The 16,361-nt window shown below is 38.3% G+C and overlaps 1 protein-coding gene across 1 annotated transcript in view; it reads right to left on the bottom strand.

Moving 5' to 3' along the window:
* The window catches only part of LOC126284382 (uncharacterized), a 329,783-nt gene that overhangs the window by 141,646 nt on the left and 171,776 nt on the right, over positions 1-16,361 (bottom strand). Inside the window, exons 10-12 of the mRNA XM_049983265.1 lie at positions 11,072-11,199; positions 5,623-5,751; positions 669-836 (exon numbers count right to left, since the gene is read on the bottom strand). Coding sequence (XP_049839222.1) covers positions 669-836; positions 5,623-5,751; positions 11,072-11,199 — 425 coding nt within the window. The remainder of the gene's footprint in view (positions 1-668; positions 837-5,622; positions 5,752-11,071; positions 11,200-16,361) is intronic.

Here is a 16,361-nt window from a genome sequence, read left to right as displayed (position 1 = left end):
CAGTTTTCAATCAAGCACTGTTTTCACTTCTTTGTGTTCCCAAATGATTGCATTTCTAGGGACATATCCCTCAATGAATTTTCATATCTTTTATATACCTTCACTTATAAACTGAAATATTATATCTTCTTGGCCTTTACCTGTCCTGTTTGTTTGTGAACTCTCCAGCTTCAATTATTTTCATGTATACTAATGTACAATTATTTCTTTATCAACACTCTTATCCCCTGCTTACACAAAAATGAAAGTGGTCATAGGAAATCTCAGTTCTTTATTTGTGAGCATGGTCAATCTGCATTCTCTATTACAATGAAACTCAGCAATCAATCACAATGGTAAACATCTGAATCAGTAGGTGATAATGTGAATATATAAACATTAATGATTAAACAGAGCAGAACATAAATGTTAGAAAGTAAAGATATTTCAGTAGAATTTCTGTGAGTTTTGCTACCAAAAATTACTTCCACATATAATTCTAAGACCCTGTTGACCCTATGGAAATGTGAATTATTGACTGAAAGGAGGGAGACAGAATGACAATGTATTATCAAAATGGTGTCTTACAGAAATCTTGTATCAAACAAGAACAAAAAATAGTAAGGAAAGACTGGGCTACAGTCTCACATTGTCTATGGATCAAGATATGATGGATTTGCACACCATACCTTGTAGAATAATGCTACTGCCAAACCTTTACGGTACTCAGGCGATGCTTCAGGTGGCATTTTTTCAGGCTGTATTTCAGAATCCAGAATTCTGAGAGCCTGCTGAAGTGTACTTGATTCATATATATTTTCACCTTCGAGGTACTGCTCTAACTCTGTGGCATGTATCTGTGGATATAAAATTATATGTTTTAATATTTCTCAACAAAACAAATGACTTGTTGGTATTAAACATAGGGTACTATTAATGTTGAAGTTCAATTACTTTTAAATCAGGGCTACTGCAGGTTTTAATACAGTCACCAGAAGATTTTGTGAACTTATTTGGACTTCTAATTAAATGCATTTTTATAGTAAGTAACGTATAGCATGTCAAGAACACATTTTTGGATTTAAACAGTACACAATTTTTACACTAAAATTTTGCTGTGATTATGGTAAGAGATACATAATAAATTTATATAAAATAATTTATGTACAATAAGTGCATAGGCTTTTGGGGATGTTTTCAGCTACAATAAAATAGTTTTAGGTTCAATAACACTCTACACTGTAGAATTTGATGGTTTGGTTTGGTTGTTTGGGGAAGGAGACCAGACAGCGTGGTCATCGGTCTCATCGGATTAGGGAAGGGAGTCGGCCGTGCCCTTTCAGAGGAACCATCCCGGCATTTGCCTGGAGTGATTTAGGGAAATCACGGAAAACCTACATCAGGATGGCCGAACGCGGGATTGAACCGGTAGAATTTGACACACAAAATATTTATTATTGGAACACATGGTGAAGCACTAAAAACCCTGTACAAAACCATACAATTTACACTAGAGGCAGAGATGAATGGCCCCATTCCATTACTGAACCTATCTGCAGAACTATTACGAATGGAGTGTTTTGAGATAGTGACCATGTTTGTGTGAGGTGTGCTTGCTTGTGTAAATGTGTGTGTTTTACGTTTCTGAAGAATGCTTTGGCAAGAAGCTCAATTTGTAACAGCATTTTTGATGTGCCTGTCTGCAACTCAACTTGTCATCTTTACAGTGAGCGGCAATCTTTCCTTTAAATAATACTGTTGATATCAATCTGAATTTTCTATTATTTGAACCATTATGAAAGATGATTTTTGAGACACTTTGCATACCAACATATACCCATAAGGACAACTGCACCATCTTTCAACATAAAAGAACAGTCTGATAGATACATACAATGATCACCTGAGATAAACATATATGCTGATGGGCCACAACATTATGACTGCCAACTTAATAGCTTATTTGTCCACCTGTGGAACAAAATACATAACTGATTCTGCATATCTTGGATCCAACAACTTGTTGGTAAATTTGTGGAGGTATGTGGAATTATATGTCTATCTATAGGCCATGTAATTTGAGTAAATCATGGCCTGCTGATTTGTGTAAGCAGTGATGGTGTCTGATAGTGACAAAGGCAAATTTTACGCCAGGCAAATTTTGTCATTGAGACATCAACGTGAGTTCACTACAAGGCTCCTCAAATCACTACAGCATGGTTCTGGCTCTGACACATGGACAATTATACTGCTGAAAGATGACATTGTTGTCTGGGAAGACATAAAGCATGAAGGGATGCAGGTGGTTTGCACTTGTCAGTATGTCTTTGATTACTACCACAGGTCACCTGCATGTGCAGGAGAATTTCTCCCATAATGCAACACTGCTTCCACCATCGTGTGTCCATGACACATTGTATATTTTGAGCCTCAGTTCACTTCAGTGGCAGAGATTGTGGAGATGACCATCTGTAGCAAAATGGGATTTGCCCAAAGAGCCAACACATTTCCATTGCCCAATGGTTGAGTCCTAATGGTCCTGTGCCCACAGAAATTGTAATTTTTGATGTTGTTGGGTCAGCGCATGAACATGTAACATTGGTCTGCTGTGGAAGAGTCGTGCGTGGCTTGACATCTTGCTTTTGTGGTACTGCCGTCCTGTTTCTTATTTGATTTACTGGCATCACTAAGTTGCTGGCTTGCCTGCTCATGAGTGGCAGCAGCAGCACTTATCAATAAGAGCACTGTTGTACTATCTATGGAGCGACTACTAGTATTTCCGGGTCATCATGTGTCACGAGTTCAGTCAGCACAGAGTAGCAAAGAGGTCCAGACAGCCGTGATTTGCCCAACCATTGCAGACACATGAATTGAGTGGGGATGAGCTTGGTTGGTTGTCCGGTTAGTTATCTCATCGGATGCCAGGTATTTGGTCTGCGACTGCTTCTGGCTTCTCCGTGTGTGTTGACTTGTGATTCATCCTTGTTGTCCACAGTCCCTGGTTTTAGTATTGTTCGACTTGTTTGTGGAAGTGTTTTCATGGAACCATGTTTAGCTTGTGTGGTTTTGACTGAGCAGCCATTTTAATGCTGTCTGTGTGCTACATGTGCTTGGTCAGTTGGGACAGAGCAGCAAGGAAGTCTCCACAGCATGAGGTCAGGCCAGGGACCGCTGGCGGCATGCACGTATGGTCGGATTGTGAGGCGCTAGCTGCAAGAGCTACCAATTTCATTGCCCACCAAACCTGGACACTGAAGTTGAGTGATCAGTTAACCTGTTATGAAACATCAACTCCTGGGACATCTCTTCATTTATTGTCGGTTGTTCCTTCCTGGGCTGTTCTGACTAGCAGCAACGTATGGTGTGTTGGAGTCAGCGAAAATTTGCAGCCATCTTCCTGTATGGTCTTTAACTATTAAATTGGTTGTTACTTATCATTGAAGTGCATCAGTGATATTTTCTGCCTTGTGGCCATTAACAGCCCAGTTACCTGCCCTGGTCATGAGCGCAGTTTTCCGGCAGTGTGTTTTTCCCTTGCCACGTTGATGCTGTCTGGCACGGCATGTAGTTCAACACCCCTTATTTGTTTGTTTATATTTTTTTCTTAACAGTGGTTTTTGTGCCTTGGCTGTTTTTAGATGCCAATTTTGATGATGTAGTGTGGCTGGTATCTTCGTCCTTGGCTGATATTTTCCGTTGTACCATTGGTCGGGTGGAAGGGAACTGATTAGGCTGTTGGTCAGTCCTTCAGCTGTCCCTGGGTGAGGTTGCCATCCAGTTATTTAACCTTACTCTTGGCTGCTGATGTTAGAGCTACCACCTCGGGCCATCCCTCGGAACACATCTGAGCGCCACTGTTCTGTTGATTTTAGACTGTTATTTTAGTCTGATGTACTGTGCGAGGCCTTCAGCCATCTATTAATTTAGTTTGTTTTAATTTTGAATAAGGCCTTCAGCCAAATTAATTTAAAAATTTGAAGAGTGATTTGTTTAATAACTAAAATTTTGAAAGTTTATTCTATCTGAAATTCCTGTTATCCAGGCCCTAAGTACTGAGTTGTTCAGTGTCCAATGTGTGGCCTTCAGCCACGAATTTACGTGAAACCCCCCCCCCCCCCCCCACCCAAAAAAAAGGCCTTCAGCCGCATGTATTCTTTAAAGCAATTTCTTATAGCTTGTGTTCAGGCCTTCAGCCATTCTTGTTTTTGGAGTTGTTTTGAGCCTTCAGCCCAGGAGGTATCGCAAATTTTCTTAACTAGGCCTTCAGACACATTGTTTTAATTTGATCCTTTTAAAGCAATCTGTAATTAAGTAGTTCTGAGGAAAATGAAGTTTGTGTGTTTTGTGCAAGTAACAGTAACTGATTATGGCCCCCTCCACACCCATAACTTGATCCACTCTATCCTGGGAAACCAGATTCCAGTAGAGCTCCATGTTCAACAAAGTACAATGAACAGTGTGGTCTGAAACACTTGTGTGTATGGGAACATTGTGCTGTATTGGCAGATACATCACAGATCATCACCTTTACAGAGCAGATAAGCCTCCGAATCCCACATTAACCCCACATTCTGTGAATAGTCATGGATGTTCAACCACATAGCTCCTAGTGGTAGTTTCACTGTCTTTCTACCTCTTTCCATAGATGCTCAAGACACTAGTATATAAACATTTAGCCAGCTTCACTGTTTTTGAGCTACTCATTCACAGACTCTGCATAATAAAGATCTGCCTTTGTTAAAGTTACTTATCTCAATGGATTTCCCCATTTGCAAAGGTGATACCCTGTTCATGTCGGCTCTGCTTACATACTTTTGTTACCATGTCATATGCCCACAACACCACCAGGTAGCATCCAATCTTACAGAGGACAGTGGCCATAATATTTTGGCTAATCTGTGTACTCTACAGTGCATGAAGTATCCATGATCAAATGGTAGGCATGAAGGCTATTGAAAATGTTCTCCACACTGCACGACTCTATGTGGTCAAATTAGGAAGTTTAAAGGTCTGCGTTGTTTGGAGCATCAGAAAAATGCATGGCTAGAGGATCATGACAAATCAGTAGTAGTGGAACACCACCTGGACTGTGTGCAGCCCATCAAGTTTCAGGAGATGTACATGTTTCTCAGGGAGCCACATCTAAAGAAATTAAAATTAAGTGGAACTAACAAGATGATGAAGCATGAAAAAAATTAAAACCAAGGTATTAGTACCCTGATAGCTGCTGAATGGGTCTCATGGGTACCTTAGGCAGCAACTCGAGAAGAAAAGGATGCAACTACACAGACATAAGATTAGAAGAGAACTGGTGCACTGCATTGATGAATCCAGACAGGAGAAAACTGTAATTTTTAAACTCATATTAACTCACTTCCAAATTTAAATCAAAGATATTAATGTAGTGCAAACAATAGTTTTCCATATGATCACTCCTCCCTTCACCTCCAGTGATTCTGATGATGTAATATCATCTTCAACAATGATGCTGGGTGTAATATGATAGCCTAATCAGTATACTACACAAAAGTTTAACTTACAGTGCCATCACTTTGAAGTTTTAACAGACAAACGTAGCAAATCAATCAAAATATGCCCTATATAATATATTAAGCATAAAAGTCATATCCCATTACCACCTACCAGATCACAATGGATACCGCCAAATACTATTCTTGGTTTGCATATAACTTTTCCCACATCATTCACGTCCAGTTTGAATAGGAACCCAGCATTTACATAAGCATGAGAATTTTGTGCTCGTGGCATGATCTGAAATAAATAATATTGTTGTTGGTGATACAATAACATGAAGCTATTAATAATGTACAAATATGACATTCTAAGATTATAATTAAAACAATAAATGGTTTGCAAGTAAAAATAAAAAACTGCTTGTGTACAGACCAACATTTTATGGTTTCTATAAAAAGATTTTTTTGAGCGTTCAGAAAATAGTTCTGGTATGCATATGTGATGTATTATTGAGAATGTAAGTATGCTTTGGGATATCTTTGGAATATGTGCCAATTGGCCAACTAGTCAGACTCTTTCCCAATATCAGTACATCATAATTTAGAACTGGAAAATCGATCTGCCTGGTCCTAGCTTTTTTGTTTGTTCTATTTAGGTCTACAAGCTAGGTTTTACTTTCTCTGCTTTCCTATTTCCTTTTCACCTACAAGACCAAATATGACTTCTTGATCAAATATGTAGAAAGATATTACATTTTATGCATTCTTTGAAAAGAATATACATAATATATATAAACAGCTAACACTTAATGGTTTACAATGTACCACAGGGCTGTAGATGAAGTCAAGATGAGCAATTTTCTATAGGAAATTTGTGCCCCTTAGAGTCAGGTAAGTAGCACATATTGGCCTACAAAGGCTACAACATATGTGTGGTGTGTGACATTTTCAACATTCTCACTCTCTGCACATAAATAACTAGTCCTAGAGAATATTAAATTTAAATGTAGTTGTAGTAATTTTTACATGTGCAGCAAGTATTGACAAATGAACTTGGGTGGGTGGTTGAATTAAAACACATATGTCATCATTCTTGATACACATATTATAGAAAACACACACATACAATAAACAGTGTGCCACTACCATCACACTACATTCTTTTCGCTGAAATGTTGTTCACACCCTACTCGAATGGCTCCAAAAAAGCACATACAGAAAAGAGAAGCATTCGCTAGAAACCCCTGGCTTCTGAATGCTCTGGAAACAGTGCTGAGTTTGAATGATAGTCACCACATTAAGTAAATATAATTACAACACTTCCCCTTGGTGGGCATCATAAGACAATAACTTATAAGTTTTTACATTGCAAAATATGTTATTAAACATAAAAACACAAATGAGACAAAATTTAAAAGGCAGGTAGTCCAACATGAAGTGATACATATTGTAATATTAATATGTCTCTGAATCTCTCAGTTTCAACACCACTAAGACCTTTAATTAAAATATCTGCTGTACTGTCATCAGTTGACAAACTTAAACTTAAGAAAACCATCCATGACAGTCTGTCTGAGTTCATGATAGTGCACTCTGAAATATTTGGTTCTTTTTGATACACCCGTTTTCTTGACAATCTCACTGGGATGTGTGCTGTCAGCATTGACCTGCACTTCAGAACACTTAATCTCATTTTAAAAAATCTACAAAATGTTCCATCTCCTTACATGCTTTGAACATTGCAGTTGCAACTGGGGAGGTTGCTACAATGAAGCCTTTTACTCTTCCAGCTGATTACTGCTCCAGCTAACAAAATTGTGTACCCTGTTAAGTATTTACTATCAGCTGGGTCATTTGCTCAGTCAACATCACTGAATTCACTAGCATCAGAACAACTAGCATTGAAACTTAAGCTCAAATCTTTAGTTTTCTGTAGGAATGAAACACCCTTTTCACTCTGTTCCAGTAAGAAACACCTGATTTAGTTTTATGGATGTCCATCTTATTGCATGGACAAGAGACTTCAGCTGATAATATATATGGGAAAAAGTACCACCACAGTACCATCTTGAGAATGTCTTTTTTCTATCACATGACTAGTTTTGGCAGCACATCACCACCATCCTCAGGCACCACCATTGCCAAAAGAGTATTTGATTTCCTTGGTGCATTTACTGTGGGATCCTTGTTAGTAGCAAATGTGGACTAGCTTTCATCAAGTGTCTGTACACGACACCATGTGCCATCTTTTGGCAGTAGTGAGACATGAGAATGGTGGTAATTTGTCACCAAAACTAGTCATGTTATAGAATAAAAATATTCCCAAGATACAGCTATGGTGGTACTTTTTCTCATATACTTGGTTTAGAGTTGATCTGACTGAGCCCCCCTGCAATAAAGGTAATACCAGATCCAGACCCTGTGGATATGTGCAACAAACATCCCACTGCCTTTTGCTGCAATTTTGCACCAAACAGGTTGTCATTCCCATCTTCACCAAAATGGTAATCAAAATGGGTGTAGCTATGCCCTTGCAGCCATGCTCTTTAAACTCTCTCAGTTTCTGCTGAATGTAAATAGTTTGGTTTAATTTCACTTGTCCTTGAGACTGGTCAATCAGAAGTCATAAAATAAACTACATGTCTTCCTTTTATTTAATGCTTATGACAGATTTCAAAACATTCTTGAATTGTTCAGTCTTCTCTTCCTCACTTTTTACAACAACATCATCAACATGAACACCAATGATCAAATGATTAGAGAAGAGTACACAAAAATCCTTTTCACTTTTTTTCGAACTTAACTTTTTCATTACAGAGCAGAAAAATCATTACATTCTTGGTGAAGCCCATACAAACTCTTACTTAATAAACACACGTTCTCCATCTCCCAGTACTTACTGCAACCTACATCCTTCTGAATCTGCTTAGTGTATTCATCTCTTGGTCTCCCTTTATGATTTTTACCCTCCACACTTCCCTCCAATGCTAAATTTGTGATCCCTTGATATCTATGAACATGTCCTACCAACCAGTCCCTTCTTCTTGTCAAGTTGGCCACAAACTCTTCTTCTCCCCAATTCTGTTCAATACCTCCTCATTAGTTATGTGATCTACTCATCTAATCTTCAGCATTCTTCTGTAGTGCCACATTTCAAAAGCTCCTATTCTCTTCTTGTCCAAACTATTTATCATCCATGTATCACTTCCATATATGGCTGTACTCCATGCAAATACCTTCAGAAACGACTTCCTGACACTTAAATCTATATTTGATGTTAACAAATTTCTCTTCTTCAGAAACACTTTCCTTGCCATTGTCAGTCTACATTTTATATCTTCTCTACTTCGACCATCATCAGCTGTTATGCTCCCCAAATAGCAAAACTCCTTTACTACTTTAAGTGTCTCATTTTCTAATCTAATTCCCTCAGCATCACCTGACTTAATTCAACTACACTCCGTTATCCTCATTTTGCTTTTGTTGATGTTAATCTTATATCCTCCTTTCAAGACACTGTCCATTCCATTCAACTGCTCTTCCAAGCCCTTTTCTGTCTCTGACAGAATTACGATGTCATCGGCAAATCTCAAAGTTTTTATTTCTTCTCCATGGATTTTAATATCTACTCTGAATTTTTCTTTTGTTTCCTTTACTGCTTGCTCAATATACAGATTGAATAACACCAGTGAGAGGCTAAAACCTCATGTCACTCCCTTCCCAACCACTGCTTCCCTTTCATGCCCCTCGACTCTTGTAACTGCCATCTGGTTTCTGTACAAATTGTAAATAGCCTTTCGCTCCCTGAATTTTACCCCTGCCACCTTTAGAATTTGAAAGAGAGTATTCCAGTCAACAAATCTACAAATGCTAGAAACATAGATTTGCCTTTCCTTAATCTTTCTTCTAAGATAAGTCATAAGGTAAGTATTGCCTCACGGGTTCCAATATTTCTACTGAATCCAAACTGATCTTCCCCGAGGTTGGCTTCTACCAGTTTTTCAATTTGTCTGTAAAAAATTCGTGTTAGTATTTTGCAGCTGTGACTTATTAAACAGATAGTTTGGTAATTTTCACATCTGTCAACACGTGCTTTCTTTGGGATTGGAATTATTATATTCTTCTTGAAGTCTGAGGGTATTTCACCTGTCTCATACATCTTGCTCACCAGATGGTAGAGTTTTGTCAGGACTGGCTCTCCGAAGGCCATCAGTAGTTCTAATGGAATGTTGTCTACTCCCAGGACCTTGTTGCGACTAAGGTCTCTCAGTGCTCTGTCAAACTCTTCACGCTGTATCGTATCTCCCATTTCATTTTCATCTACATTCTCTTCCATTTCCATAATATTGTCCTCAAGTACATCGCCCTTGTATAGACCCTCCATATACTCCTTCCACCTTTCTGCTTTCCCTTCTTTGCTTAGAACTGGGTTTCCATCTGAGCTCTTGATATTCATACAAGTGGTTCTCTTTTCTCCAAAGGTCTCTTTAATTATTTTGTCAGCAGTATCTATCATACAGATAAGCCTCTACATCCTTACATTTGTCCTCTAGCCATCCCTGCTTAGCCATTTTGCACATCCTCTTGATCTCATTTTTGAGACATTTGTACTCCTTTTTGTCTGCTTCATTTACTGCATTTTTATATTTTCTCCTTTCAACAATTAAATTCAATATTTCTTCTGTTACAAAAGGCTTTCTACCAGCCCTCATCTTTTTACCTACTTGATCGTCTGCTGCCTTCACTACTTCATCCCTCAGAGCTACCCATTCTTCTTCTACTGTATTTCTTTCCCCCATTCCTGTCTATTGTTCCCTTATGCTGTCCCTGAAACTCTGTACAACCTCTGGTTTAGTCAGTTTATCCAGGTCCCATCTCCTTAAATACCCACCTTTTTGCAATTTCTTCAATTTAAATCTACAGTTCATAACCAATATATTGTGGTCAGAGTTCACATCTGCCCCTGTCAATGTCTCACAATTTAAAACCTAGTTCCTAAATCTCTGTCTTACCATTATATAATCTTCCATGTATACAACCTTCTTTTATGATTCTTGAACCAAGTGTTAGCTATGATTAAGTTATACTCTGTGCCAAATTCTACCAGGCGGCTTCCTCTTTCATTTCTTAACCCCAATCCATATTCACCTACTATGTTTCCTTCTCTCCTTTTTCCTACTCTCGAATTCCAGTCACCCATGACTATCAAATTTTCATCTCCCTTCACTACCTGGATAATTTATTTTATCTCATCATACATTTCATCAATTTCTTCATCATCTGCAAAGTGTCTTCATAGTGATGTAGAAGACAGGCAAATAACTGTGAATATGGAGAACCTTCATTTGGAAAAGTAAAGAAGGGGAAAAGAAGAAAAGAATGGGAAATCTGCAAAGGAAACAAAGGTTGACTACAGGAAAAATAAGACAGAAATTTTGTTGTACATCATGCAGTCATAGAAGCCACTAAAGGCAAGTACAGGTGAGTATATATGGTAATAGAAGCAGAATTTAAATAAATATGTTAAGTATCAGATTACTACCTAAAACATGAAACTACATAGAGAAATCTGTAAAATTTGTTTCTGGATTAATATTATTTAAAATACTGTCTCATACCTTGTACGTCTTGAAATAGTAACTGTCATCATAGGATGGCAATGTTATGTTTTTAATAATTTTGTGGTTCATGTCAATTTTCAAATACTCTGCTGGGCTTAGAGTAAGTTGTGCTCCATTCCTGTCAACTATGAAACAATTACTGGAATTAGGTTATAACATAATTTATTCACAGATACAGCACATGCACACACATTATACAATCAGCAATATTTAAGTGGTATTTGTAACTAACATATATTCTTTCCACTCTCTATCAGTGAACAAGAAATGTAAACAAAAATGACATTTATCTGGGAAAAAACTTGTAAAACAAATACTCAATGGCTATTTGAAAAACCTTTGTACTTTTCCAACAAGAATTTTGCTTCTTCTATTAAATTAGTGAAAATAGATTGAGTTTATTTCTCCTCTGCTCCTCCACTGGCATTTGCAGCATTCCTATCCCTGTTTTACATACATGAGCCACTGAGTAGAAGACTCCAACCTGGCAACATTTAGTACCACTTTTTCCCTAAATGGCAGTGACAGCTGCTGCTCTCTGTCCAGTGTACAGAAGTGTTTATGAGTGTACATTTTATGCAGCTGAAGGTGGGCCATGCAGCACATGCAAGAATTGACAGGTGTGTGCAGCTCAGAGTAGAGGTGCAGAGATGCCTCCAGCTTGTAAATTTACAGATGACAAAATCAGTCATGTGTTTTGTCCAATGTGGTTAGTGGTTAGCACACAGATGCAATGTTGATGGTAATGGCTAAAGCAGGTGAGGGGGTAGCCACTTTTCCAGGAAGCGATTAGTGCAGCTGATGTTTCCATGTGTACCACATGCTCAAACATGTCAAGGTTACATAAGCTATAAGACAGTCCAGTCAAAAATGAAAGTATGTGAACCCATAAAGTTAGAGGGTGAGGTAATACAGGAATGGAATGGTCTTGATGAAACAAAAAGGCAGAGACTATGTAGTAACCAATGGAGCAATGTGTATGGAAGTTATCATACCTGTACATCAAAGATGGACAAAAGGCTTAAAACTTAGGAAAAGTATGACTTTGTGTGGAAATGGAGCACAGATTTCTTTGACTGTCTACTTAAAAACCAATGAGATGTAGATCTCAATTTGTTCTTAGAATTACAGACTGTTATTTGTGTACAGATAACGTCAAAAATTTTTCTAAATTTTTGCAGTGCTTAGGAGTAATAATAATTTCTAGAATATTAAAATACAAACTCCTGATGCATCATGGAAATGTATTGAAAGAAGAAAAGTGGTTGAGGTGCTGTATCACAGAGTGCACATCAATCTTACCTGGCTGTCTAACAATTTGTCATGATGACAAAGAGTGACCACTACCTAATCTTACCAAAAATAGAGCCACATCACATTAATAAGCACCAGATAAGAACTGGTCACCTGACCTTTGAAATGATATAGTAAGATTACAGTTGCATGTTAACAGTAAGTTTACTTCGTTTGTTAATATTTTAGTAAGGAAGAAGCTGATTTCATTTTTTCACCGCTCATTTTAAAACTATTTCATACATAAAAATTCTAGATCCATCATCAGATGCAAAGTTAAAAAGCACCTTGATTTATATACAGTATTATCATGAACAGTATGATTAATTCAAATATGTAATAAAAATGTGTATCTGATGACAGATCATGAAAACTTTGCATTAGGGTGCCTTAGTGTAAGCAATGATGATTCAGCTGCAAGAGTTTCTGGAGGTGGAATGTATGTTTGCATGGTTTGATACACACCTAGTGTAGGTTAAAGAGATTATTTTCACTTTTTCCAAGGACTTAGGATTTTTGCCAGTGAGTTTTGGATTGTGATTGTGCACATTTAGGACTTAGACTTTTGTAGCAGGTTTTGGATGCCACTTATTTTATTGGCATTTTTAACTACATAAAGAATTAAGTTTGTTTGGTGATTATTCTTAAGAAACAAAGAAATGAGTGAATATCTGCTGACTGTTTTCAACAAATTCTTTCTGCTTATAATTAATGCTGTCTAGCTGTTTCAAATATATTTAAATAAAAATAAAGATGCACCACAAAAGAATTATCCAAATTGAATGCAAATTGATAAATGTTTGCAAACATTCTCACTTGGGGAGAGATTAGATGATCCTGCTGTCTAAGATACGGTTTGGCAAGCATGAACACAAGCAGAAGAATATTTTGCCGTATGTGGGTGGGCATTATCTTGGTGAAATATAAGCCCAGGATGGCTTGCCACGAATGGCAACAAAAGAGGACATTGAATATAGACCATTGTTCCTGGTTATTGGGTTGTATGGTGAGTGCCAGCCAGGTTGTTATCCCACCTCTGTCTGGAGTATCTCCAAACATATCTTTGGCTTGGTATCCCATCAAATGGAGTAGAATTGTCTTCATTGATGTATCCTGCTTTGAATTGAGTCTGATGACCAACAAAGATGAGTCTGGAGATGCCCTGGATGGTGGTGATGTACCAACCTGACTGTCACCCATCATAAAGCAGAACAACCAGGAGAAATGGTCTGCGGCGCCATTTCCTTTCATAGCAGTACCCATTTGGTTGTCAGCCATGGCATCTATACAGCAGAGCAGTATATTGACAATATTTTACTTGCCATTTTGTTGTCCTTCATAGAAGGTCATCCTAAGATTACATTTCAGCAAAATAATGCCCATCTGCACATGATGTGAGTTTCTACTGATTGTGATTGTGCTTTCCAAATCACACATTTGCCAGCAAGGTTATCAGATCTCTATCCAGTTAAGAATGTTTGCAATATTATGGGCAGTATCCTCCCACCAGCTCAGTATTTTTACCATCTAACGTGACAATTACACATAATTTGGCATGATATCCCTCAGGTGCATGTACAACAATGCTAAGCTGAATAACTACTTGCATAAGGGCCAGAGATGAACCAGCATGTTTTTGACTTGATCAATTTGCAAAGCACATTCTCTTGAACAAGTCAACCAATCTTTCTGAAATTGTAATCATTTTTTAATCTGTGCATGTACATCACATCCAGCAATTTCCATACCATTCAGATAACTGCTTTGTGGTGCCTCATTTTTTTTCCTAGAGTGTATGCACAGTCAGTTGAATCTGAAGACATTTTGTACAGTAGATATTAGTAAATGGGCAGCTCCTCTCCTGGGGCCCTGTCACATATAAAATGATCCAAGAATAACTGAAATCAGGTCTTAAGTATGAGACTGAAAGTTTGTGCAGTGCACTGCAGTGCCAAGTGTGGAAGGCCACTATGTTATGTTGTGGAACTGGGCTGAAAACATTGGGAAGCCAAAAGTTCACCATCTTGTCAAAATAGCAGTGGAGCAGTGGGTGGCTACCTGGTTGCAGTCAAATTTAACATGTAAAAATCATTGATTAAACATTCACTTTATTAATGATAAAACTACAACACTCTCAGCAATTACTGATTGTGGCAATGCCCCTCAAGATATGTGCTACATACAGCATGTGTGGAGGCCCTGAGGCAAGCAAGTAGCCTCCAATCTCTGGCAGTTTGCAGTGTTGTGCACCCAATTAAATGATGATGTCAGTGACTTAACGAGGGGTCATACAGTAGACTGTGCCACATGTGTACTAAACAGCTGCAGCATAACAGCTCAGGGCAGGATGTGCCAGAAGGTGCCAAATTGTGGAGGAAAATTCAGCAGTATTGCATGCCCTTACAAGCACAGGCAGACAGTGAGATTATGCCTGCACACACAAAAGTGGCAGAGCAGCTCTCACCCAGGTCTTGAATAGTAGTCCTCCAAGATAGGTGGCTGGCAGCAAATCGAAAAAGGCTTAGAAGTACCCACCAGCTGAATGGCACAAAATCCACAACATTGGACTCAGAACCAACAGTAGGCCTGCAGCTACATAAGGCCAAGTGTCATGATGGTGGCTTGTAGATTCATGTCAAATCCTGTACTGATGTACACCTACCCTTGAAGCTTGCAGTTGTCAGACTGCATGTATTTTTCTAAGATTGAAGGTTATTTCTACAGGTTTGGTGGATACTTGTGTTTCCAAGGTATTGATTCCCATTGTGTAAGCCCCAAAAGAACCCACATCTTGAACGTGAAGCAGTCAGCTTTACAATGCTGTAGTAGCTCTGCTTTTCTGCTGTGTCAACGAGATTACAATTCTGGTCCCTCAGTTGGTCTGACAATGTGGTAATTGCCTGGCACCATAGTGTCAGTTCTTGTTGTATTGGTAGGCAGCCCTTAATGTACCAGCATCTGGTTAGACCTGTGTGATCCACTTCCCTGGCCTCTTGTGTTAGTCATGGCAGCATCATCTCTTTCTTAATAAATGTCAAAATATAAAGGTGGTACTAGACACATCCTCTTTCTTCAGTACATCAGGTCTCCAGATCTTCGCTCATGGTAGCTCAACACATGTTCAACATAGATCCTACAAATGGATACTTGTGTAGAGCACAAGGTTCATGGGCTGCATACATAACCTAAATGGCACTCCTATGATTAGTCCACTGGCTTTTCTCCTTGTTAGATATGGTTCCCCTACTTGCTTTTTGGCACATCATTCAGAACTACATCTTTGCAATGACACATTTACCACATATGGTATTACCACACACAGTACATTGACAGGTGTTCCTCTTAGTTACCTCACTGTAATGCTAATCACAGACTGTATACTTCTTGTGTTTCCATACGGCTTGTGCTACTATGTCATGCAAACTGAATCTTAGGGGGCCTTGAGTGCACTTTAATTGGTTGGTTTATCACATGACAGTTTCCCCTATCTGCAACAATGTTTCCTCAAACCCCCATCATACTTCGATGTCAATTTTTGCATGACACCCCTTCCTACAACCAAGATGTATAGCATTACAAGTGTCATCACTTTTGTGAAATTCCTGATACTCAGGCACACACTCCTGAGAGGATTTAGCATTGCTGACCCAATTAATAGTCTTACAAGCATTTTTCCTTTTACTCTTTCTCCCTGGTCTGAAGTATTCAACTCAGCAGATGTCAAGACAAAATTTAATATATTTATTAATTTAACATCAAATCTTTTTGGGGGGGTGTTTCCAAAGAAAAGAGTCAGAGAAAATCAATGTAACCCTGCATTTAAGCCATGGATTACCCAGGGCATCAAAATTTCATGTAAAACAAAAAGAAAATTGTGTGCCTCAGCCAGACAGTCTGACAATACTGCAGTGATGGAGCAATATAAAGTGTACTCTAAGATATTAAGGAAGGTGATCCAGAAATCTAAAAGTATGTATCTAAAAAAGGAAATTGA

This window comes from Schistocerca gregaria, chromosome 8, assembly GCF_023897955.1.
Source record: "Schistocerca gregaria isolate iqSchGreg1 chromosome 8, iqSchGreg1.2, whole genome shotgun sequence".
Lineage (NCBI taxonomy): Eukaryota > Metazoa > Arthropoda > Insecta > Orthoptera > Acrididae > Schistocerca > Schistocerca gregaria.
Note: the sequence above shows the minus strand (reverse complement) of the source record. Positions and strands in the feature narration are given on the sequence as shown.